The following is a 24,570-nucleotide window of genomic DNA, read 5'->3' as shown; positions in this document are numbered from 1 at the left end:
ACATCAGTGCCCGACCTCATTGCTCTTGTGGCTGAATGAAAGCAAATCCCTGCAGCAATGTTCCAACATCTAGTAGAACGCCTTCCCAGAATCGTGGAGACTCTTATAGCAACAAAGGGAGGGTGGGTGGGTGGCAACTCGTATTGATGCCCATGATTTTGGAATGAGATGTTTGATGAGAAGGTGTCCACACACTTTTTGCCATACAGTGCATCTAATATATGGACCCACACCACACTACCACTACCTTCCCATCGGTGTTCAGTGGCATGAAGGTTTGTGTAGAACCGACCATCTACGAACCTTTGGTCTTTCGGGCCCATATGGTCAGGAGTTTTTTGCAGTCTGGAAAGCTTTTTCGATACATACCAACTTTTTGGATGGTTGATCAGGAAGTTCTCCAAATCTTTTGTTGGCAGAGGCACACTCCTTTCTCGCAGGTACGTTTGCAGGTAGTTTCGGCTTCTTTAAGTTGTCATTGCATGCTACAATCCTTATCTGGCAGGTACAAAATTTGTCAGGGCTGCCGGTCATGAATTTAGTTACTAGAGGTTTCTGTGCATAAGCACCGAGCAATCTGGGGACGATTGCATAGTTTTGAAAGTGCCTATTGCTGAATATAGCATTCACCAGAAGTGAGACAACTTTCCAACCATTTTATGTCCAGCCTTCATGAATTGTCTTTGTTTCCAAATAGTATTTACACTCTGGATGCCATGAAGGCATGGAAAAGTTTGGATGCTTCCAACGAGTTGAAGTGTGTGTGGATCAGTGATGTGGTTGTTTTTAGATCATCGTGGATGATCTCGAAGTCTTACTCACGTTGTTGTTCTTCATCTTCTTCTTGTGGACTTCTTTGTTTCACAGCCTACAGTTTTCATCGAAACTTCCTGAAACTTGGCATATACGAGGTGTGTTCAAAAAGTATCCAACCTTAATTTTTCATGCGTAAACAAATGAAGCTAGGGAGGCGTGGTTTGGTGCACGTATGCAGGTGATCCTAATTCGTATGCGTGAATATTTTCCCGCCTGCAGAAACTGTCAGTCGCCGACAGACCGCCGATGAGTGAGGAAGTGTAAGTGAGCGCTGTCGGATTTTCGTTTTTGACAAAATGGTGGAAAAACTTGAACACTACTGCATCAAATTTTGTGTAAAGCTTGGCGATTCCCAAGTGGAAACGATCCGCAAGATTCAACAGGCCTTCGGGAACGAAGCAATGGGCACCACACAGATAAAAGAGTGGTACAACCACTTCAAAGATGGTCGCACATCAGTGGAAAGTGAAGCACGTTCTGGTAGGCCCTCAACATCCCGAAATGAGATCGTCATTGACCAAGTGAGGACCCTGCTGATGCAGAATCGTCGAATCACGATCACAGAACTTGCAGACGAGGCGGGCGTCAGCATTGGATCCGTTCATTCCATTGTGACTGAGGATTTGGGCTTGAGGCGGATCTCAGCAAAGTTCGGGCCAAAGCTGCTAACGATCGAGCAGAAGCAACTCCGTTTGGAGATCGCACAGGACATGCTGGAGACTGTGAACAGTGATCCCAACTTCTTCAACACAGTGAGCACTGGCGATGAGACCTGTGTTTATGGGTACGACCCAGAAACCAAGTTCCAGTCATCACGATGGAAGCATCCAACATCCCCGAGGCCAAAAAAGCAAGGATGGTCCGCAGCAATGTCAGTCATGCTGACCGTCTTCTTTGACTCCAGTGGCGTGGTTCATCACGAGTACGCACCACACGGCACAACCATCACCAAAGAGTACTACCAAGAGGTACTGCGTCGCCTTCGTGACGCTGTGCGACGCAAACGGCCGGACCTGTGGGCAGCGGTCAATTGGCAGCTCCATCACGATAACGAACCCACCCATTCTTCACATTTGATACAGAGTTTCCTGGCTAAACACAACACACCTGTGCTTCGTCAGGCTCCCTACTCTCCCGACATGGCTCCGTGTGACTTCTGCCTTTTCCCCAAGCTGAAAATGCCCCTGAAAGGGACCAGATTTCAGTCCAGAGAAGACATCATGCGGAATGTGACAGACCAGCTGTGCGCCATCCCAAAAGAGGCGTTCCAGCACTGCTTCCGACAGTGGCAGAACCGTTAGGAGAAGTGTGTGGCAGTCCAAGGGGACTACTTTGAAGATTAGTGTAAGTTTGTTGTATCTGGATACGAGTATTTTTTATGAACAAAGGTCGGATACTTTTTGAACACACCTCGTATATGTAAAAATACCCTGCGCAGACAGTAACCATCTCCGATTTTGAAAATTCCTCCTAGAAAAAAAGTTATGATGTCAAAATATCTCTGCTAATGGAAATCGCCTAAAAAAAAATCTCCGAAACTAGGCAAGCTTTTTGAATTCTGTTTGTGGTAATCGAGCAAGGCATTAGCAGAGATGAATTACCGCACATATGATGCATCACTATGACGTCATATCAATTTTTATGACGTCATTCCTATTTTTTGACATTTTTTGTTTCACAACCCAGAGTTTTCATCGGATCTTCGTGAAACTTGCCATGAATATGCAGAAAGCCCATGTGCAGGCAGTAACCATCTCCGATTTTGGAAATTCTTCCTAGAAAAAAAGTTGACGTCATAATATCGCCGCGAATGGAAATCACCTATTCCATTATCTCCGAAACTAGGCAAGCTGTTTGAATTTTGTTTGCGGGAATCAAGCCGTGCATTAGCACAGATAATTTATCGCAAACCTGATGCATCACGATGACGTCATATTCGTTTTTATGACGTCATCATTAAGAGGACGAGGATCTTGGCTCATTTGAGCTTGTTTTTTTTTGTGAAGAATGGCTATCATGGTGTTTGAGTAAAGGTAGGCCTATAATGCATCAATGACTTGTATTCATGTTGACAGAGCAGATGAGCTTGATGTTTATATATTGTTTCCACCCGGTTAAGTTACCCTGACCCAATTGGCATGGATGGGTGGTCTACACCGACCTGGATGGATAGACGAACGATTTCCCTAGGATGCGAATGGCCGAGTTCATTGGAGATTAAGGCATCTGTGGGACGGAGGGTGGTGAGGGTGTTTACTAGAGGTGTTTGCCAGGACGGAAACACAAGGGTTTATACTCGAACCCACAACAAATCGACAGACACAAGCAAATTTAATCAATCAGTGTTTATTGAAGATAAATCAAATGTTTATAATGGAAATAAATCAAAGCATGATAATAAAAATGTGAGGTAAACTAAAACTAATTTTGAGATTCCTCCATACACGCGCACACGCGCACACGCGCGCACACACACACACACGGGGGGGGGGTGGGGGGAGATAAGATAAGATTAAAAAATCCCTTCTGTTATTCTGGCACTTAGCTGAGTGTCCAGAGATTATCTTTTATGAGCTTGGCGATCGAACCTCATCGTCATGTGTGGGAAACTACACCCAAATGGTGCCAAGCCGTTCTCTGCATTGGAAATGTACATGAGGTAATTTGTACAGTGGCCTTCAACACTCGGGCTCACCAACTGCTGTGCAGTCTTCTTTTGAACGAATATACTTACCCTGCTCCTCACCAGGTCCACTCATGATGATGGCCCACCTTCCTCCTCAAACATACAATGGGATATTGCTGAGATGTGCTCCCCTCTCTCCCTCTCGATGTACAACTTCGTGACTCAGCCGAACAATAATGGCTTGAATCCTGTTCTTGATGTGAACAAATTCGCCCAACCCGAACACAAGACTTGTGCAGCCTTCTTCGTCATGTTGAAGCCAGCCAGGGAGACCCTCCGTCTCAATTACATGCCTTACACCACTATCTCCTCTCCCTCTCTCTCTCTCTCTCGCATCTTCTGATGTTCACCGACAAATGATAAGCCTCGGGGCATGGCTTATTGGCACGAAGCTGCGAAAGCGGGGTTTTTGCCAACTCGGAATGTTCGGCTCTGCTGTTGGTGATGTAAAAGAACGTATTTCTTTTATTTCTGGTTTTGTAAATGCAAAAACATAGGAAAACCAGTTTATGGTGCAATGACATACTGGGAGAAATTAGCCTTGAACCCAACCTAAAGCCGCTGTCACACCTTGACGATTTAGCCAGCGTATGCCGATTTCTGAAAAATTTGTCTAAAACGCTGGCACACGTCGAATACGTTATGGGTACGTTTTGTATACATTAAGACCATGCTGAAAACCACTGCCATAAGTCGTAGTATGCTGGCTTTAAACGTTGTACTTTTGGTTTGTCCTCAAATTTTTGCATGCTTGAAATTTTACGACGTATGCCGGCGTATGACTCGCACGTTCCGCTACGCTGGCCATAAGTTGTAGGCACGTTATGCGATCGTTGACACACGTCGACACACGTTACTTGTAAGTTACTCATAAGTCGAAACACGTCGAGGTAATGTTTAGCGTACCTGAAACTTATTTCTAACCTACGAGTAACGTTTTGTAAGCACGCTGCACGAACGTTGTTCACACTTTGCAACACGTTACTTGAAAAAGACGTAGACGTATTTCACGTCTTCAGGACGACAGCAGAACTTGATGAACGCGTTTCTGACTTACAGATACCGTATAATGGCGTATTGGCAGCGATTTGGGGGAATTGGTATATAAAAAGGGGCTTCTCAGGAGGAACCCGTCTTTTTTTACTTTTTTTAAACGCTACTCATAGGTTAAAAACTAAGTTTCGGGTATGCTAAACATTACCTCGACGTGTTTCGACTTGTGAGTAACTTACAAGTAACGTGTGCCCGACGTGTGTCGACGATCGCGGAGCGTGCAGAGAACTTATGCCAGCATATGCGGAACTTGTGAGCCATACGTCGAGTACGTCGTAAAATTTTCACCATGCTTGAAATTTCACGACGTACTAGACGTACCACAGAATATGACAGCGTACTTCCTCGTTTTTCAGCGTGTTCCTAACGTATACACAACTTTCCCATACTGTATTTGACGTGTCCCAGCGTTTTGCACACATTTTTCATAGGTCGGCATACGCTGGCTAAATCGTCAAGGTGTGACTGCGATGTTGACACTTCCAATTTTCAGGCGGTTATGATTTCAATCGGCATGCGGCAGGTTTTTAACAGAGAACGCCACGAGTTCGTCGGTGATGCGTGCAGCGCGCTATGCCTAAGTTAAACTATAGTTGGGCAAAGGTTGTGAACGCAGACAACAGGCTAAGCATTCGTTGGTATAAGTTATCTATAACACAATGAAACGTTCTGTGCCCGTTACTGATATGTTATGCATACGACCAACACGTTAAGAACACGACCAAAACTTTAAAAAAAAAACCTCAAAACTTCAGCGTACGCCAACGTTTTACATACATTTTTATGCGTTGCCTTTGCTGGCTAAAACGTCAAGGTGTGACAGCGCCTTAACACAGCACTTCCCACCCCCCAATGCGGTGACATGTAACGATCTTAAGCTGACAGTTTTCCCTACTTGAGTTGCATTGAAATGTCTCCTACCTGTCCACAGACCATGATGCTACACTATACAATCCTACCTGACTACAACACAGTCGAGAACATCTAATCGGAATTGACTTTGTTGATAGGTGTCTATTATACTGTTCCTCTTACTTATCTCATTCACTTTGTGCGAATTTCACCTGAAAAGAGCACTACGAAAAGCTTTGTGGTTTTCTTTAATCTTTTATGCCAATGTCCTTCAAATGTCTCTTTTTATGTCGATAGTGAAGTTTTGTATGACCAAGCATCTTTTTAATCCTACCTTTCCTATGAAATTCCTCCATCCACCCCACAAACATAACATGTCGTTCCATCTTGCTTATCTGCTCTGCCATCTCCTTCAATTATTTTGAATGTTTAACTGGCTCCAAAGCTTTATCTTTCTTTAACTCCAAGAATAACACCAACTAATGTGAAACGCAGCAACTGAACCATAAATGCCGGCAGACGCGACTCCCAGTTTGTCAATCTGAGAGACTGCACATACATCGAATCTCCCTGCCTGTGGAACACCGGGGTTGGCAGTTTATAGCTGAGTCGGGATTTAAACCCAGAAGAGGCAGCTTGGAGGCGAGTATGCATACCTCTTGGCCATCCTGCGAGTCCTTACCATGTGGTGCCCAATAAACAAAAACAACAAACGTCTCCATTTCTTAAAATGCGGAGTTTTGTCGGTAAACTGTGTTTAGAGATTAAATGATCTGACTTCCTAAAAGGTTATTCTTAATTGTGAGATTAAGGGGGTGTGTTACGCTTTCGTTTACCATATTAAAATGTCCATATTTAATTTATCACTCGTTTTTGGGGACTCAAATGGTTACTGTCATGTTAACTTGTGACAGTAGATCTGGCGATGTCAGTCGACATTTTTTGCAGGGCTCCGGAACTTCAAAATTTAGTACTACACCATTGGAAGCATTTGAATCCCGAACCCTCTCCACATTCCTCCTGATGACTGTCTTTGCTCTGCTTATTCGGATCCTACTCATGACTCTAATGCATTATTTAGTCTTTCATTTGATAAGTCGAGCAAAACCATGATTCAAAATTTGACCGACTGCATTGCAACAGCCGCAACAGTGTTTTGGTTTTATTTTACACACACATCCCCAGCCCTATCTCTCAGCATTTGTCTCTATCCCGACACTTGGATGCCTGCTTTGGCACCGACAACCGCGTATCGCACCTCGAGCACGTCGAGGCAAAACTGAGTCTGTCGTTCAGTCGTCGAGGAAACCTCGCCATCTACCTCACAAGTCCAGCTGGGACCAAATCTACCCTTCTTGCCCCGAGGTGAGAATTTGTTTGATGGACCCAGTGGGCATATATTTTTGTTTTTGGTGATCTATTTAAAATGGACTCACTTATACACTCCTGATTAAACTTGTTTGATCCTGCACTTACCTTTTAGTTATCTTTTTCGTTGATTCATCTACCAATTCAACCATAATCTACGTATTTGATGAGTGCGCATTTTTATAATAATAACTGCCAACAATGATTTGTCTTTACAAAGCTTTTTTTTTTTTCTTCCACAAATTAAGTGAAGCTTCTGATGGTCTTTCTGTTCATGCTTCGTCCTGCTTACTAATCCCATTCTACAAAAGTAACCTGCTGTTTCAATATTTAAATCCAGATTTTCATTTGAACAGTACCTTGTCACTTCCAAATAAGACTGGTTTGGTTTACTCTCCACTGGATTTGTGGTTATTTGTGCTTTGACACACTGTTAGAGTGTTTCCCTTTGACTACTTCCTTCCCTTTTACTTGACGACACATCGTCCAAATGTAACAGCACTGCTGGTGAGGTCTCAGGCCTTTAAGACGTGTGTTGGGTCTGAATTCCACCTGATATCATGCTCAAATGAATGTCTCCCTGCAAATTAATGTATTTGTTTGTTTTTTTTAATTCAGTGGAAATTTTAACCTTTTATTTTGACAAAATTTTCTTTTCACATCATGTTAAAAATAAACAGATGTGAGCAAAAGCCTTGCAAATTGCATGGACATTTTGTTCACGCCAATGTGGTCAGATGATGTTCCTCGCACAGCAAGAACGGCATGCATCTGCTTTTACTGGGTCTTGCTGTGAAGGAACACTGCTTCACATAATGACTTATTTTGATGTGCAGCGGTACCCTGCTTCCAATGTGATTTCACTCCGCCTTGTGTGCGTTATTCGATCGGAATCTGGCAGATAATTGTGCCTTTTTTTTTTCATTCTTGGCTCCGGCCGTACAAACAGAGCTGATAATCGGTTTCCTTAAAAGGAATGACCTGATTGTGTTGCAGCCAAACAATGAAATTCTGTTTGGTGGGTTTTTTTTTTGAAAAGGCTCACACTGTGTTGCATGACGCATGTGACACTTGAAGTACCATTTTGAGTTGACTGCTATTTCCGAAAAATACATTATTCGGACTGTCTTTGTTTTCAATTTGTTTTTTTTATTTTTTAAATAGATTATGAAAAAAGATAGAGTTGAGGCTTGTGGAGGAACTAGAACATGGAATGGATCAGGACACAACAGAACAAAAGGAACAGCAGGAGAAAACTCTCAAAAGCAGCTGAGGGACAAAATGGAGGGACTTTTAAGATGAGGGATGCAAGGAAAAATGAGGACTTGATGTGGGGTGTGGATGTGGGTGTGGGTGGACAAGATGGATACACAATGAAACTTAGGAAGGAAAAAATAAAAACTGGAAATTTGGAAGGGGTGGACTTAAGTGGGGAGGGGCTAATAGGAGAAGAAAAGATCATGGTTTTGATTGGAGGATGATCTGACATGGGGAATAGCTGTCTTAAGATCTGGAGGGGGGATTTGAGATTTAAGTGTGTGGAAGTTGATTCCACAAGTGGGAAAAGAAGAGGAAAGAACTGGAGATGAACAGTGATTCTGGATTTGGGAAGTTTCACCAGAAGAGGGTAGATGGTGGCTGTGTGCACTGCAGAAACCTGGGATTTGGGGGAGGGAGAGAGACACAGCACAGAACAAGCAGAGGGTGCAAGACCAGAAAGGAGTTGGTAGAAGACAGCAAAGTGATCGGTCCATGGACTCGGCTTCAGCGCAGGAGATTCCAATATCTTAAAGGCCTTTGTTTCCACAGCAAACTGAGCAAGGTATGAGGTTAGGGCACCAGCCCAAAGGGAGAGCAGTACTCCATCGAGCTGTGGATGAAGGCCCTGTAGGTGGATAAAGATTCATGTGTCAAGGAAGGACTTTACATGACTGAGGATGTCCAGACTGCCTTTGGAGGCCAATTTAGATATGCGGTTTGACCAAGAATGATGATTGCTGATAGTGACGCCAAAAATTTAAGTTACTGAACTTCCTCAAGAGGATTGTTGAGAAAGTAGATGGGAGGGTTTGCAAGATCGTCCTTTCAGAGAGTGGAGCGTGTGTGCGATTTCTCAGGATTTAAAGACTTATTCCAAGTGCTTGGAATATTTTGTGCATTCTGTGGTGAATTTTTTACTATTTAAACAAAATATCTGGGTTCACCAGGAAGGTTGGGAGGTTGGCAATTTGATTCCGACCCCAGCAGTCGTACCAAAGACTTCAAAAATGGTACACGTTTTCTTGCTTGGCACTCGGCATTTAAAGGACAGAGCGTAGATCACCCTGTGGGACGACAAATCCACAGGGAGGAGGAATATCCAACTTAATTGCCCCTAGTACTGAGAAAAAAAGACTTTCATAAAAAAATGGCACAGCTGATACCCAGAGTGCTGGTAAGTGATATCACTTTCCCCAAGCTCAATGGCTGTTTTTCTGAAGGTGTGCATGCATGGGCAATTGCTTTACACCAGATTACAACCTTGCCTTTTGAATGTTGCGTCACCACACGTGGTAAACTGAAATATCAAGTTATTCACTCACTCGAGCCCTTTGTGACCCGATACTGTCCTTTTTAGACCCAAGGACTACTCAACAGAAGGTTTCACTAACTGGTCATTCATGACAACACACAATTGGGATGAGAATCCTGTTGGGACCTGGATACTCACTATAGACAACATGGGCCCATCTTGGAACACCGGTGCGTATATAGAAGAAAATGCTTACGTTCAAGTTTGCCATGCAGGATTTTTGTGAACTGTATTTAAAGTTTATACACATAGATGAAGGTGACAAAACTCCACTCCTAAGTTCGGCATTGAACATGCATACACTTGAGAAGTTTCTGTTGAAAGTTTCTCAGTACTGTTTACTCCTACACAGACTGAGTATAAGTGCTTCTATTGTAGCTTTACACTAAGGGCACGAGTGTGTGTGTGTGTGTGTGTGTGTGTGTGTGTGTGTGTGTGTGTGTGTGTGTGTGTGTGTGTGTGTGTGTGTGTGTGTGTGTGTGTGTGTGTGTGTTTTTGTGTGTGTGTGTGTGTGTGTGTGTGTGTGTGTGTGTGTGTGTGTGTGTGTGTGTGTGTGTGTGTGTGTGTGTGTTTGTGTGTGTGTGTGTGTGTCTCTTGGTGGTATCTGGTATTACAAATCATTTTCCTTTATCTTCATAATATAATGGGAACGTGAAATTATGATGTCATCAATAAAATTTATTTTAAAAATTATAAAGTGCATTTCCAAGAGTCTGCCACAGCACATTGCCTCCCGAAGGTGGGCCGAGAGTGGTACTCCTGCCCTCCAGGTGGCAGTGCCCAAAAGTTGAATCCAATACAGTTTGGCATTGTTTGTGTAATTCAGTGATTTATTTTTAATTTCCCTTAGCTTGTTCACTATTTTAATGACGTTTTCCTGCTTTCCGACCCTTTTTGTGTTCGCCCATTTGACTACCATTGGAGCACGTAATTCATGATGCTGTCAGGTCAGGTGTGGGAGCATGCGACAGAGCAGCGTGTCACTGTCCACTTTCCGCCGGTACTTCAGAGGGCCTCTGTCCGGCCATCCCCCAGGCAGATGCATGGCCCATCCCCATCTCCTTGAGATGAAGATCAACCTGCTGCAACCATGAGGGCGGTCGGCCCATCGGCCTCCTCCACTCATGAGGCTCCCTCGCTGAGAGAATCTGGTGAGCAGGATCAGTGCCCAAGAAAATGAGCCACATGTCCAGAAAGCCGCAGCTGATGCTGACGGACCATGCCGGTGATGAATCCCATTTGAATCTCTCAGCAACCGCCTCTTGGACACAAAGTCTGACCAGCGATAGCCAAGGATTCTCCGAAGAGACGTGGTACCAAAATGATTAAGTCTCCATCTCAGATCCCTGGTCAGAGTCAAAGTCTTATATCCACAGAGCAAGACTTGGAAGCACCAAGGACCTGAAGACTCAGACTTTCGCCATCCTACACAGGTCCCGACAGTACCACACCCCATGATCCAGTGAATCCATGACTCCCCAGACCAGACTCAGAAATGTATTGACCTCTGGCTCACAGCCAGCAGAGACATGAATATCAAACTGAACCAAACGCTTTGCGGAGATCAACCTAGGCTGCAAGCAGCCGCTGCCAAAACTCTCGTCTATGTTCAGTGAGGACCCGAAGAGCAAGGATAAAGTCAATCGTTGACCTCTTTGGTGTAAAGCATGCCTGCTCTGGTTGCTGGTGCTCCAGCAGATGGTGGTGAACCCGATCAAGATTTATCTGAGCAAAGACCTTGCCCAGCAATGATAGCAGTGTCACCCCTTTGTAGTTGTTGCAGTCCAAGCAATCACTTTTCTCTTTCCAGAGAGGGACAACAAGGCAACTGTTCCAGTCAGTTGAGATGATGCATGTGTTCCAGGTAGAGCACATAACTACATACCACGATATGAGTACAGCATTTCCACCATCCTTGAGAAGTTCAGCATGGATGCCACAGATCCCAGGAGCTTTACCCCTTTCAACCGGTTCCCCACAGCCTCTTTCCACAAACGAAGTTGGATTTCAGTTTATTGTTGGGTCAGCAATAGGGATAGCAACACCTCTGACATCCAACTCAACAGCTGGTGGATCAGCCTGGTACAGCCACTCAAAGTCACTGGCCCAGCGAGCCTTCACTTCGGACTCCTCTATCAAGAGCCAACCACCCTCCACTTTAACTGCAGTACAACGAGGGACAGCCTTGGAGGAAAGCAATGCGTGAATTTTCCTGTAAGAAGCATGAGAATCACTTGACCACAGGTGATGCTCTACCCCCCCCCCCTCAGATTCCTTGCATATTGGCCTGCTTGTCCCCCCACAGTGCATGTACAGTTTTATGTCTCAGCTCCCTGAACAGCTCAACTCTTCAATGAAGCCTCGCCCTGTGACTGGTCAATAGTATCCAGTGTCCTTTGAGAGACAAAAATTATTCTTTTTCCATATGGTGAGCTCCAAGACGTGCACCGGCAACATCAAGGATGGTGGTGTTAAAGGAACTCCACAACTCCTTAGGATTCCCCAAGGCACCCAGACCCCCCCAAATCCCCACTCAGCCTGTTCGCAAACTCCTCGGCTGCCCTTTCATCTTTGAGCTTGCCAACAACATGGTACGATTCTCCTGGATTTAAACTGCAACTTCAGAGTTGATACTGCAAGCAGTTGGTCAAGGTAATCAGAGCGACCAGACCAATAGTAGGTGTAACCACCTGCCATGATCTCGCCACCATCTGGTTTCCGAACCTCAGAGTACTGCAATACCGATATTTTGTTTTGTGGATTGAAGGGTTTTATGGTGACCAGAGGGAAAATCGTGCCACCAACCTCCTAAAATTTCGTAACCCAACTGCAGGAGGACGTCCACACAGTTGGGCACTAGATATGGATGGCCGTTGGCTCACAAGGAGCTCCTCTGCCCCATGACACGTTTTGTTTTTAATCCTGCTGGGTGTCCATATCATACACCCTCCTCACCAGGAAACCTGGTGGGAGAGACCGTTTAGTCGCCGATAACCCGACCATGAAATAGGTCAGTGTAGGTTTACTTGGTACCTGCAGCAAGTCACAGATCTAATCTGGCCTGGCCTGGACTGACCTGACTATTGCAGGTTCGTATGATGCGGTCACTGCAGGTTCAAATGCCATTTCCTGTGTTGATTTGTCCAACATTTCCTAATTCCCTTGTAATTAATGCAAGTCCACTCAGGCGTTCACATCTGTAGTATGTTTGTGCAAGTTCTATCATTAACATGAAGCCACTATATCACAACAGACTCCACCACCACCACATCTTAAGTTTTTTTTTCGAGGAGCGATAACTTTTATATGCTGCTCGTATGCAGAACTTATCAAATCGGTAATAATTTTAAAATCCAACTTCCCTTTCTCATGATGTTACAACTTTGAGGCATAAGTAAGCCAATCCTGTCTAACTGAATGAATCCAAATAATGCTCTCACCCATCTCTTAGGAGAGTTGAAGGACCTGAAGCTAATCTTTTACGGTACCTGTCCTTCATGCTCACCTGAGCTTGGCGTGCCCACGGTCCCAACCAGCGTGGCTTGCGTTGAGACAAATTCTGCAGGCTTGTGCGTCGGTAAGTTTGCATTATTGCACTTGATGTCACCTTTTATGGTGGTAAGTGCACACCCGTTGCAATCTTTGCACTGTTTTCTCTCTTATTGTGAGTTCCTTCTGATTTTTGGAATACAGTGAAAGTAAACTTGTGAAAGGAAGGAGTGGGTAGGGGCTGTCTCCAAGGATAATTGTGAAATAGTTGTTAAAAAATGATTATTGATTTATTTGTTGTTTTTTTAATTTGTTTGTTCATTTTTTTGGGCATTCATTCATTTATTAATTAATTTATTTTGGCCAAAACATAATTTGCAATGGTATAAACTGTTTCATATCGTATTCTAACCCAACATATTGGCTTTACATCTTTCTGGAAACACCTCTTCTTGTCGGTCACCTTGATCTCCTTTCCTCTCCTATCTACCCCCCCCCCCAACTCACCACAGCTTGCAAACCTCCAGTTCTTCTCTTCCATAATGCCTGTGTTGAGCGCTGTCCTGATGGTTACTACCACAAACTTGTGGATTCTACAACCAAAGGCACAAAATTAAACTTGACCACTCAACCTCGCCTAGCCTGCCAGCCGTGTCACGTGGCCTGCGCGTCGTGTTGGGGTCCATCTGACACCAATTGCTACAGGTGTGCGCCTCACGCGCATTTAAACATGCTTGGCAGTGTATGTGTGCGCCAGTCCCAGGTCAGCCGTGCCACGGCGTCCCAGGCGGAGCTACAGGCATTACTGGGACGCCAGGAGTTCTCCGTGAAGCAATTGGTGACCCTCGGCTGCATTGCAATCCTTCTTGTGTTCCTTGGAGTGTTTGGCACGCTGCAGTGGTACACGAGACGAGCGAGGCGCAAAAGAGGCGTTGTGTTCGGGCTTCATAAGGATGGATTAAACTCCCTGACCTACAAATGGCTTGAAAGAAGGCCATGCCATTCTTGGGCGGGTGTTGAAGAGGAAGATGGAGAGGAAGGAGATCGAGAGAGTGGTGCCGAGTGTGATAGTGAGACAGGTGCCTTTATTCGCAATTGATGCCTGAATCACCCCTCTGCCCCCCCCCTCCGTTCGCTTCCCTAAATACCTTCCCTTTTTTTCTGTCCTGTTTGTCTTATTTGTTGCTTCCAATTTCTTGCTCTCGTTTGATTATAATGGTCTCACTGTCTTATATGCGTGAGATACCAGGATCACATGAGCACAAATGGGTTCACCACCTTGGGAAGTCCTTGTTTTCATTTTTCTTAATAAAGAGTATTCCATAGACTCTAGTTGGGTGTGGAAATTGAATTTCCAGTAATTTCCTTAAAATCCTGGCATTTGTGTGTAATTAATTTGCCGTGTATAAATAGACTTTGTGATTATTTAAATCTTAAAATTCTTACCGTTTTTATTGAGGCTGATATCATCTATGCTGAGGGTTCTACTGGTTTTTATACAAATGCAATTGAAGTTTCAAAATTTTATCCTCTAGTCATTGCAGTAAATAAACTTCACCAAAGCATCTCTCGTGTTCATTGTGTATGCACTTTGATCTTTTTCATTGGTTCTTAACTCGTTTCCCTTGATTACTTCTGCCACTGAAGGTGGATGGAGGTTGTTTCCAGTGCTGTCTGTCTGCAGGATATCTCAAAATTATGGATGGACTCGGACAAAACTTGGTGGATAGGTTGGGCATGTGACGAGGATGAATTTATTATATTTTGGTGAAGATCCTGATCAGGATACTATAATTTTCTTTAGTGATTCATCACCATTGAGAGATGGGGCAAAAAAATGATGTACACACACACAAGCATTTAACGGCAATTTTCCCCGCTAAAGCGGGGGTTAGCCTTGCGGGCCCCATGACAATCTTCTCCACTTTACCCTGTTTTCTGCATCTCCCCTTCTTAATCCCCTTGCCCACATTTCCTCTTCCACCACATTTAGCCAATTTTTCTCGGTCTTCCCCGTCCTCCACTTCCTACTACACTCATTTCCAACACTCCTCTCACCCAGTCACTTTCATCCTTCCTCAACACATGACCCAACCATCTCAACCTGTTTCTCTTCACAACCTCCATCACAGACTCTATTCCCATCATCTTCCGCAAGTCATCATTTGTCTTCCTCTCTCTCAACGATACTCCACACATCCACCGAACCATTCGCATTTCCACCCTTTCCAGCCTTTGTTGCTGCTCCATGTTCAGTACCCACGTCTCACTCCCATAAATCATCGTACTCCTCACACATGTAGCATACACCTTTCCCTTCAGCTTCAACGACACTCCCCTCTTCGTCAGCATGCCACTCAGTTCCCGAAACTTCTTCCATGCACATCTCACTCTAGCAACCGTCGAAGAGTCTGATCCACCTTCTCCATTCAGCATGTCTCCGAGATAGCAAAATGTTTTCACCCCTTCCAGCTTCACACCATCTCCAAGATCCAACTCAACAATTCCTTCATCTGCTGCTCCCTCGATGCACACCTTACACTTGAATGTAGCTGCCACACTGGTTAATGACCCTCTCACCCCACTACATTTTCGATGAACCCATTCAGCACACATTGTACACTGAACGGAGTTCACTCCGACACCCTTCCTGCACACAGCACACGGCCACTTCCCAGTCCTTTCCACCTCACCACATGCTTTACCACTTGCCATCACCTTCATCTTTCCGATATTCACCTTCAAACCTTTTACCTCCATACATTCCTTCCACTTGTTCATCTTCTCCTTCAGTCCGTCCATACTCTCTGCAATTAACACCAGATCATCTGCATACAGCAGCTCCCACGGTAAACCCTCCTTTACCCTCCGAGCCAGCACCTCCATCACAACTACAAATAGAAGTGGACTTGGTACCGACCCCTGGTGCACTCCTACCCTCACCTCAAACTCACCACTGTTCCCATCCTTCGTCCTTACAGCTGTGCGTGCTCTCTCGTACATGGCCATCACTACTCTGATCAACCATTCCTCCACTCCTAACTTCCTCAATGCCCATGTCATTACTTCACGTGGAACCCGATCAAATGCTTTCTCCAGATCAACAAACCCAAAAAACAACTTCTTCCTCTTCTCCATGTACTTCTTCTGCAACTGCCTTACAATAAAAATTGCATCTGTCGTTCCTCTTCGTGGCATAAATCCAAACTGCATTTCGTCAATCTTTACCTTCTTCCTTATCCTCTTCTCCAACACCCTTTCCAATACCTTCATTCCATGCTCCAATAACTTTATTGCTCTATAGGAGCCACAGTCCAGAGGGTCACCTTCCCCTTGTACAGAGGGACGAGGGTACTCAGTTCCCAATCCACTGGAATGCGGCCTTCTTTCACCACCAGATTACAGATCTGTCATTCTCTTCACACCCCAACTTCCCGCTGCCTTCAACATGTCCCCCACAACTCCCGTCGGCCCTCCTGCTTTTCTACTCTTCATTGCTCTTATAGCTTCCTCAACTTCCTTCTCAGTTATCTTCTCTGCTGATCCTAAAACCGGGTTACTCTCGATGTTTCTATCCCATTCATTTTCTACATTCAACAGCCTTTCCATATATCTCTTCCATCTTCCTTTAATTCCATCTGAATCCACAACAATTTGTCCCACTTCATCCTTCAAGCAACTCACCCCCGTCACATGAAACCTCTCTCTCGCTATCTGCTTTGCAATCCTGAATACCGCTCTCTTACCCTCCTCCGAATCCAAGCGCAAGCGTTCTCCAAACATTTTCCTATGGGCCTCCTGCGCCTTTGCAACCTCTTTCTTTGCAGCCTTCTTGGCTTCCTTATAACTTTCATGTGCAGCCTCTTCTTCCACCGTACCCTTCGCCTTTTGCCATTCCTTGAACTTCTTCCTCTTCTCTTCAATCGTCTTTCCAACTTCATCACCCCACCACCATGTTTCCGAGTGCCTCGGTGGTCCTTTTGTCCATCCACATACCTCACCAACGGCTCCCAATAGACTATCTTTCATTGACATCCAACCACTTTCAAGCTCAACCACATCATCTTCAACCATACTCAGCCTCTCTCTTAATGCTTCCTTCACTGTCACCTCTTTCAACCTCCACACCTTCATCCTCGGTTGGTACTACACCCGCTGAATTCTCATCGCACCTTTCACCCTTATATCGCAGACAACCAGGTGGTGCTGCAAAACAGTCTCCTCCCCTGGGATCACCTTTGTGTCCCAGAGGTTTCCCCTATCTCGCCGACGCACCATCAGGTAGTCAATGGTTGTCGTCAACCCACCTGACGTGTATGTAATAATGCTTATTATCCGCTTTCTGGAATTGAGTATTACAGATCAACAAATCAGCTCCATCAGCAAACACCAAGATCCTTTCACCTTCTCCATTTCTCACACCATATCCATAACCCCCATGGACTCCCTCAAAACCGTCTGGACTCCTTCCCACATGTCCATTCAAGTCTCCTCCAACCACAACTTCCTCATCTTTCACATTTTCCATCAACTTCTCCATCGCACACCAGAACATGTTCTTCCCTTCACCATTCTCACACCACTTCCCTTCCACCGTGTCTCCTGCACACAACATATGTCCACTCTTCTTCTGACCAATGTTTCAACCACTTCTCCAGATCTCCCTGTCATTGTCCCTACATTCCATGTACCAAACCTCAGAAACCGATCTCCACGTGGAGCATCAGACGATTGGTCATCATAAATGGAAAAATTTCCTCCCTTGCTTCGATCGGGTTCCCCACCTTGAGTTTTAACGAGAGGGGGTGAGGACCCCCACGGGGTACTTCGGGCTGTACCCTGCCCATCAGTCACAATCACTTTCCATTTCAAAATTATGTGGCAAAAACTTCAAAAAAAACTCCACTTATGTGGCAAAAAAAAATGATGTACGGCATGATATTTCAAAAAGCTGTAGATAGATTATGACAAAACTTGGTGGATGAGTTGGGTCGGTGAAAATAACAAGCAGATTTGATTTTTGATCCGACCCATCGGTGGGATAGAAAATGTAAACTGTTCAGTCTGACGGAGGTATGTGCTCTACCAAGTGCCATTCTAATTTGTTTATGAAATGCCATTATTGATGTCCCGCACTTTGTAGATTAACGTTCCAAGTTGTGCTAATGATCAAACTGGTGCCTTTTCCAGGCTTTTGTTGGTAGTTTATAAATCCATGCAGTTGATCGACAAGTAAATGGTCACAAACTTCTGTCCCTCCCCACTCCTTCCTCCTCCTCTTCAAGCCTCCATTTTCTCTCAAGCTTTTCAAAGCTTGCTTGCTTCAGAACTCGTCTGTCTCTCTTTAGTATCTTCCCAACATCAAAAGAGGCTTTGGATTTTATGATTTATTTCAAATGCTACTTTCAATTTCAAAATCAAAACAATTAATTGTTGGTGTTTGGATCAGGCTTTGAATACCATTGTCAAACGAAATCCTCCGATTGTTTATCCTGACTTGATTGTGAGGCCTGGCAGAGCTTGCTCGGAAATAAAGCGGAGCCAGATGTTGTTTTGGAAATTGCTGGAATTCCACAGTGCAAGCAAATTTGGAGTGCTTATTGGACGTGGTTTGGTGGTGGGAGGTCGAAGTGGCAGTTTGTCTGGACCGGGCTGCGATTTTTGCCAAGAAGCCACGGTTCAGACACCAAACAAGGGTGGGGGGAGGGGGAACACAAAAGGTGGTCGCACTCTATGTGCTAATGACAGAGACCGACTCTCCCTCACTTGGCCTTCAGTCAATTTGTGAGTTCAGTACTTGGAGAAAAGAATAACATTGTTTAAATCAATTTATAAAGTGCACATCTTTGTTCAACTGCAGGAAGAGATGACAGAATGTAGTCGAGACACTGTTCCATCTCCAGACTTTGGACATTATTTTTAACCAAAGTTTGGCATGAGAAACCTTTAAGTTGCAACATGTTCTTGCAGATGGGCTCTTGGATCCCAAAGTTGAAGGCAGATGTGCAATCCCAGTGCGATTATCCAGGGGAAGATCAAGCGATTAGGGGCATTTCCTTTGTTCATCAAGCTTTTTACCATCTTTAAAGTAAAATGGTGCCCAAACTGATGTTTTGCAGACAAACTCTTGACCTCAGATACTAAAGTAACCAAAACACCATGTTTGATGTTGTGCATGTGAGCTTGTGTGGGATGCTGGGAATTTACGCTCGGTCCTGGTACAGTACAAATATGAGGTTTTAAAGTGTGGCCTTTCACATTTAAACACTGTGGAGCTTGTTCTGCTGGCCTGCCCAATGATGTAATGTGCTGGCTTGGACAAGTACAAGGAAGGGAGATGTCATCGTGTTGCTCAGTTGGTGTATTTTGTCGACGTCGTGGCACAAAGCATACATTATGGCATAATTCTCATGAAAAGACAACATCGTGACTAGTTTTATTTTATTTTTCAGGTACAAGGTGCTAAAAAGCAGCAAAACTTTTCAGTGTGGTACACTTGAGGTGGGAGTGAGTGACATAGCAGCAGTTGCCTCAATGTGGTATGAAATGTGTAGAAAGTATACAAAATGATAAATGCAGTGGGACGAAGGTGGTGAGTATACATCGCTGATGTGACGTTAAGGAATCTCTATCCAGTATTGTACTTTCTTGAATGAATCCCTTTGGTTTTCTCTCCGATAATTTTTTTTTTCCTTCTTCATCCTTTCCATGTTTCAGTTTGACAACCATTTTGGTTTTGTTGGTTCACCTTTGGTGTAACACCAGGCATGAACTTATCCCTGATGTGGTTCAACATTGTTCTCACCATGTTCATTTTTCTCCTCCATTGGGTCCATCACAGGAAGCCTGTGAATGTATCCTCCATTTTGGGGTAAACACACACACACCTCAACCTTTTTGCTCAATGGTTGCGTGGAGCTGGCAGCAATGGTCGAGCTTTTAATCCCTCCAAACTTGAACTTGGTAAGCTGGTGGTTGGGTGGGAGAAGGTTGCAGGGCTGGAGCTGAGGTTGTGGTTATTCCTTGTGCCAATCCCAGAGTCGAAAGGGAGTACAGGTTGAAGGTCATCAGTGCCAATGTGGGGAAGAATGCGAGGCAGAAGCCGAAGGATGAATACCAGCTGTTGAGGGTCAGCCAGTAAATAAGCCTGAGAAAAAAGTAATGATAGTTAATGTTTTGTAGTTTTATTATTTTGGTCACAAATTTACAAACAACAAAACTGGACTTCTGTACCCCAAGACAGTAGAAGGTTTCCAAAGGACCCCCTTACTCAGCCCTCTCACATGCTCATTGGTAGTTTGGGAACCTGTTACCCTTCATCTTCAGCTTCTCCATGAGCCTGGACCCTAGTATTTAAAAAGTGTTTTGGAATGTTAAAGTGGATGAGTGACAAAGCAGACAATCGATTTAATGGTGGAGGTGCTGAGTATCTTTCAGAGTGGTCTTTGGATTTTTTTCATTCTGATACCTGCTTAGATTCCAGGTGGTAATGACATCACCTTTAAAAAAAAAAATACTAAAAAACCCTCTCTCAACGCTAAAATATTTCCTTATGTTTCTAGTTTTAAAAACACAAACGCAGCAACCATGTGCACTCGGTAAAGAGAGGAATTGTATCTTTACCTCCACGTGTAGAAGGTGGATATGGAGGTTTTCATTACTTGGTGAAATTTTTTTTTTGCCAAGTTTCTTGGTTTGTCGTCTGTGTGTGTCTCTCTGTCTGTCAATTTTTGGCCACAGTTTTCAAGCGATCTGAATTATTTTTCTGAATTATTTTTTTGTGTTGGTGACCGGCCAAGGACAGCAACACATAATTTTGGTGAAGATCCGCATCCGGATACTAGAATTTTTTTTTGAAGTGTTTCTTCACTATTAAGAGATGGGGCCAAAAACTATGTATAACATGATTTTTCAAAAAGTTGTGGACGAGTTGTGACAAAACTCGGTGGATGAGTTGGTTTAGTGACATGCACAAGCTGATTCGATTTTTGTTAAGATCCAGATTCAGATCCAACCTATCAGTGGGATACAAATGTAAACTGTTCAGCCTGATGGAGGTATGTGCTCTACCAAGTGCTGTTCTGTTTCACTGCTCTGCAGTGATTTCATTCCTGTCTGTCTGTGAGTAGGATATCTCAAAGTTATGGAGAGATTTGGATGAAAGTTGGTGGAAAGGTTGGGTGTGTGACATGGGGGAATTGATTCCATTTTTGGTGATCTCAATACGAGAATCCTGCTATTAAATTGCAATTGGTCACTGGCTTTGACACCAAGCCAAATTTTTATTATGGACCCGAAGCATAATTTCCCCCCAAAAGCTACTTTTTTATCGAACAGTTTCAAATGAAGCACCTCACCACCATTAGAGCATTCAAATTGCATCAGATGTGGCAACAAATGTGAATTGTTGCTCCCAGTTTGACGGAAGATGCCATTTGCATTTTTGCCGGCTCCATCCATACTCCTTTTAGAATCCTGTGCAGGTACGGGAAACTTGGTAATTTTTTTTTTTTTAATCCTCGTGATTCTTCATAAGTGAGAGATGGGACCAAAAAGATGTATAGCATGATGACACAAAAAGTTGTGGACGGGTTTTGACAAAACATGGCGGATGAGCTCGGTCGATGACGAGAACAAACAGATTCGATTTTGGTTGAGGTACAGATGCAGATCCAACCTATCTGTAGGATATAAAACATAAACTGTTCAGCCTGGTGGAGGTATGCGTTCTACCGAGTGCTGTTCTCGTTACCCTTATGGCCAGAGTGCTTGTACTGTACACTTTCTCGTTTTGTATGGTTGGCTTTCGCCACGTGATCGTGATTGAGAATATAATTTGATTAGAAATGGATGTGTATAAATATCTGTAGGCTTGGTTCACATCAAAGTTCTTGGCCCTCAAGTTTCATGAAAATTCTCTTCCTCCCATATGAATTTTAAGTTTTTCTGATCCAATACCTCTCCATTAATTTAAAGTCACGTGACGCCTACTTGGGACCTAATATTTGTGGTAGGGTGTTGCGTCAATTGCTTAACTAATTCCTGAATTGCTCCCAGGCACATTTCATACCTGCAGGTCTAATTTGGGACTGTTGTCTTGTGTGTTCTCACCTTGCCAGCACAAAAATTCCAGCGAGAATCGGTAGCAGCTTAAGAGCAATGGAGGGTGCGTACGATGAGAATACAAGGAGATTGATGCAGAAAAGCAGCAGTTGCTGGGCCGAGTCCTGCACAAAGGTGTGGGTTGCAGAACTACAACTATTCTGCTCGGCCTTTCTCGGCCACGAACAGAGTCTTGATAAACCACAACCAACCACACCTTGGGGAAAAGTTATGGGATGGAAGAAAAGTTAGTGGCTTTCGTGTGCTACTTTGGGGGATTGGTTGGTGGATAATGCAAATCCGCAGATTATCTTGGATAAAAATGTGAATTTCATGAAAACCACACAACCTACTCAATCCTCCCTTACCACCACCAGTGAGACCACTCCTCATTTTCATAAATGCCAAGGTGAGCCAATGAAAAAAGCTAATAATTCACAAGGTTTTGGAAAAGCGATGATAATAGAAAACCGATACGCCAAGAAAACCTATAGAAAACCAAGACGCCAAGGTGAACAACGAATAGCCAAAGATCTTGTGAAAAAAGCCAAGGAGTGGTCACACTGACCACCCCCCCCCCCCTTCTTCTCCCTTTGACTCAAGTACCATTTTCAAAGCTAATTTGACACTAAATAATTTCAATTCAAGTTGAGTTTATCCTGAGAAAATCAAGTGTGGAGAAGTTGATGAAACCTTTCCTTTTTTTCAAGGTATTCTCCAGCTTGCACATACACACTTGTCCCTTCAACATGTAGGTTAGGTGTCGGTAGCTCCTCTCATCCCTGTACAAACCGTTGGAATGGGTATGTAGACGTGTTAGGCTGTGCCTCGACATCATCATTTGCAAACTTGAATGTGCTTTCAATGATCCAGAGATGATCACACAAGTCTGAACAATGGGATGTGATTTGAACTTCCTAACATAACTCTGCTTGACAAGTAATCGTCACATTTGTGAGTGAGTATTATTGTGCTGTTGTTTATACATTGACATAAGTGGTAATTACTTGTCACTTCATTGTGTTGCTGTCGTACTGGACATGCATCATTTTTCCACGTTCAAGAAATTCCACATCAATTTAACCGTCAAGGTCCTAACATCATTGGAATCTCCCACGATGAAGCTGAGTCTATGGGCCCATCACTTTCACATCGCTGAAAGGTTAGTGTTTCCTGTCTTCTGCCTCATTTCTGGTATTGCACCCTGTCCTCTTTCTGTGCTTTCCCCCCCCCCCCACCCCTCACCTCTCTCAAGGCTTCTACAGGACCCACCCAGTCCACCAGCAACCCTCTTCTGGTAAAATTCAAAATCCACAATCACGAGCCAACTTCACTCCTTGGTTTTTATTTTTTATTTTAACCCCACTCCCTACCCCCTCCCCCTACCTGTGGGATCAAATTCCACAATTTCTTCAATCTCAGTCTTCCCTCCAGTTTTTCCAAGACCATGGAGAATAGCGATCTCATATCATACCCCATCCAAATCCTTGATATTGTTACGGTTGTGGAAATTTGTAAACCACCATTCAGGTCCCGTAGGTGAGACATCTCTGTAAGTACATGTGTAGTTAGCCCAAACCCGTTGTTTAGAGGGAATAAATGTGATTCATTCGGGCTGCGACGCTTTGAGATAGCCGTTTTTCTGTTCTATCTTAATTTTGAACCAACCACGTCTCAACCGCCATCACACAACAACCACCACCCACAACGCCGCTTCACAACAACAACGCCAACAGCCATGATCTTTACCTTCACAACTCGCTCCCGCAAACATCGCATCACCGCCATTCCAAACGGCACCATGGCCATAAACCACCACCATAAACCCTCCACCACCTTCACCTCTCTCCTTCTGTGGCCATTCCCGCACCACCTGTGAGCACGGAGCGTCAGGCTGTCCTGGGCTCGTACGGGACACGCGCCGAGCCGCAAGTGAAAAATGCGGCCTTTCCGAGGAGAATTCGGATCAGGAATGCTACACGCCCACTTCTGATCCGTCCAATCAGCAAGCGCGGGGCGGTTTGGCCCCGCCTCCAGATGCGTCTGTGTGGAATTGAGATATGCAAATTCTAGGATCAGGGGAGACGCACGCCCCTTTTCCTCCGTCCAATGGGCGAGCGTGGCTCCACCCCCGAGCTCGTTCTGATCCAGAAATTTGCATATGGGTTCTCCTGCCGGCCTACAAAGCGCCGAGCGCAAGGCGAATCGGAGTCGTAGGGTCGGTTTGGGTCGAGTCGGTCTCGGCAGAGTCGGTTAGAGGAGAGTCAGTTTTTTGGTTGGAGAGCAGAGTGTGGCAGCGGCAGGGTCGAGTCGGTTTGGACAGAGTCGGCCTCAGAAGAGCGGAGAGTATTTTGGGCAGAGTCGGGTTGGAGCGCGGAGTGGAGTCGGGAGGCGAGGGCGTACAGGTGGTTTGCTGCAGTCGGCTGAGGAGAATTGGGGAAGAGTCCGAGTAGCTCGGGTCCGAGGCAAGGAAGACTGCGGTCGGCGACGAGCTCGCGGTGGAATCGCTCGTCACGGGACCCAAGCAAGCCAGCTATCCTCTTTCCCCAGAGCATCAACAATTTCCCCCCCCCTTTTTCCCCCGCGCTGAGATAGTGTGAAAAGGGGGCCCCGTTCCCACCCCACTCCAAGC

At 44.7% G+C, this 24,570-nt stretch overlaps 2 protein-coding genes across 3 annotated transcripts in view; one reads left to right on the top strand and one right to left on the bottom strand.

The window, feature by feature from the left end:
* Nucleotides 1–14,403, top strand: part of FURIN (furin, paired basic amino acid cleaving enzyme) — a 99,971-nt gene extending 85,568 nt beyond the window's left edge. For both annotated transcript variants that reach the window (XM_085891433.1, XM_085891432.1), the window contains 4 exons: nt 6,593–6,772; nt 9,393–9,517; nt 12,799–12,924; nt 13,349–14,403. In XM_085891433.1, the coding sequence (XP_085747559.1) occupies nt 6,593–6,772; nt 9,393–9,517; nt 12,799–12,924; nt 13,349–13,935 (1,018 nt within the window). In that variant the 3' untranslated portion in view covers nt 13,936–14,403. The remainder of the gene's footprint in view (nt 1–6,592; nt 6,773–9,392; nt 9,518–12,798; nt 12,925–13,348) is intronic.
* A 4,857-nt stretch (nt 14,404–19,260) lies between these two features.
* LOC147021477 (uncharacterized) overlaps nt 19,261–24,570 on the bottom strand; it is a 23,267-nt gene continuing 17,957 nt past the window's right edge. The window contains exons 3-4 of the mRNA XM_085891448.1: nt 21,948–22,155; nt 19,261–19,983 (exon numbers count right to left, since the gene is read on the bottom strand). Coding sequence (XP_085747574.1) covers nt 19,776–19,983; nt 21,948–22,155 — 416 coding nt within the window. The 3' untranslated portion in view covers nt 19,261–19,775. The remainder of the gene's footprint in view (nt 19,984–21,947; nt 22,156–24,570) is intronic.

The sequence above is a fragment of the Eptatretus burgeri genome, chromosome 8 (assembly GCF_056783735.1).
Source record: "Eptatretus burgeri isolate ZD-2024b chromosome 8, Ebu_testis_v1, whole genome shotgun sequence".
In the NCBI taxonomy this organism is placed as follows: domain Eukaryota; kingdom Metazoa; phylum Chordata; class Myxini; order Myxiniformes; family Myxinidae; genus Eptatretus; species Eptatretus burgeri.
This window is presented reverse-complemented; position numbering and strand designations above follow the sequence as displayed.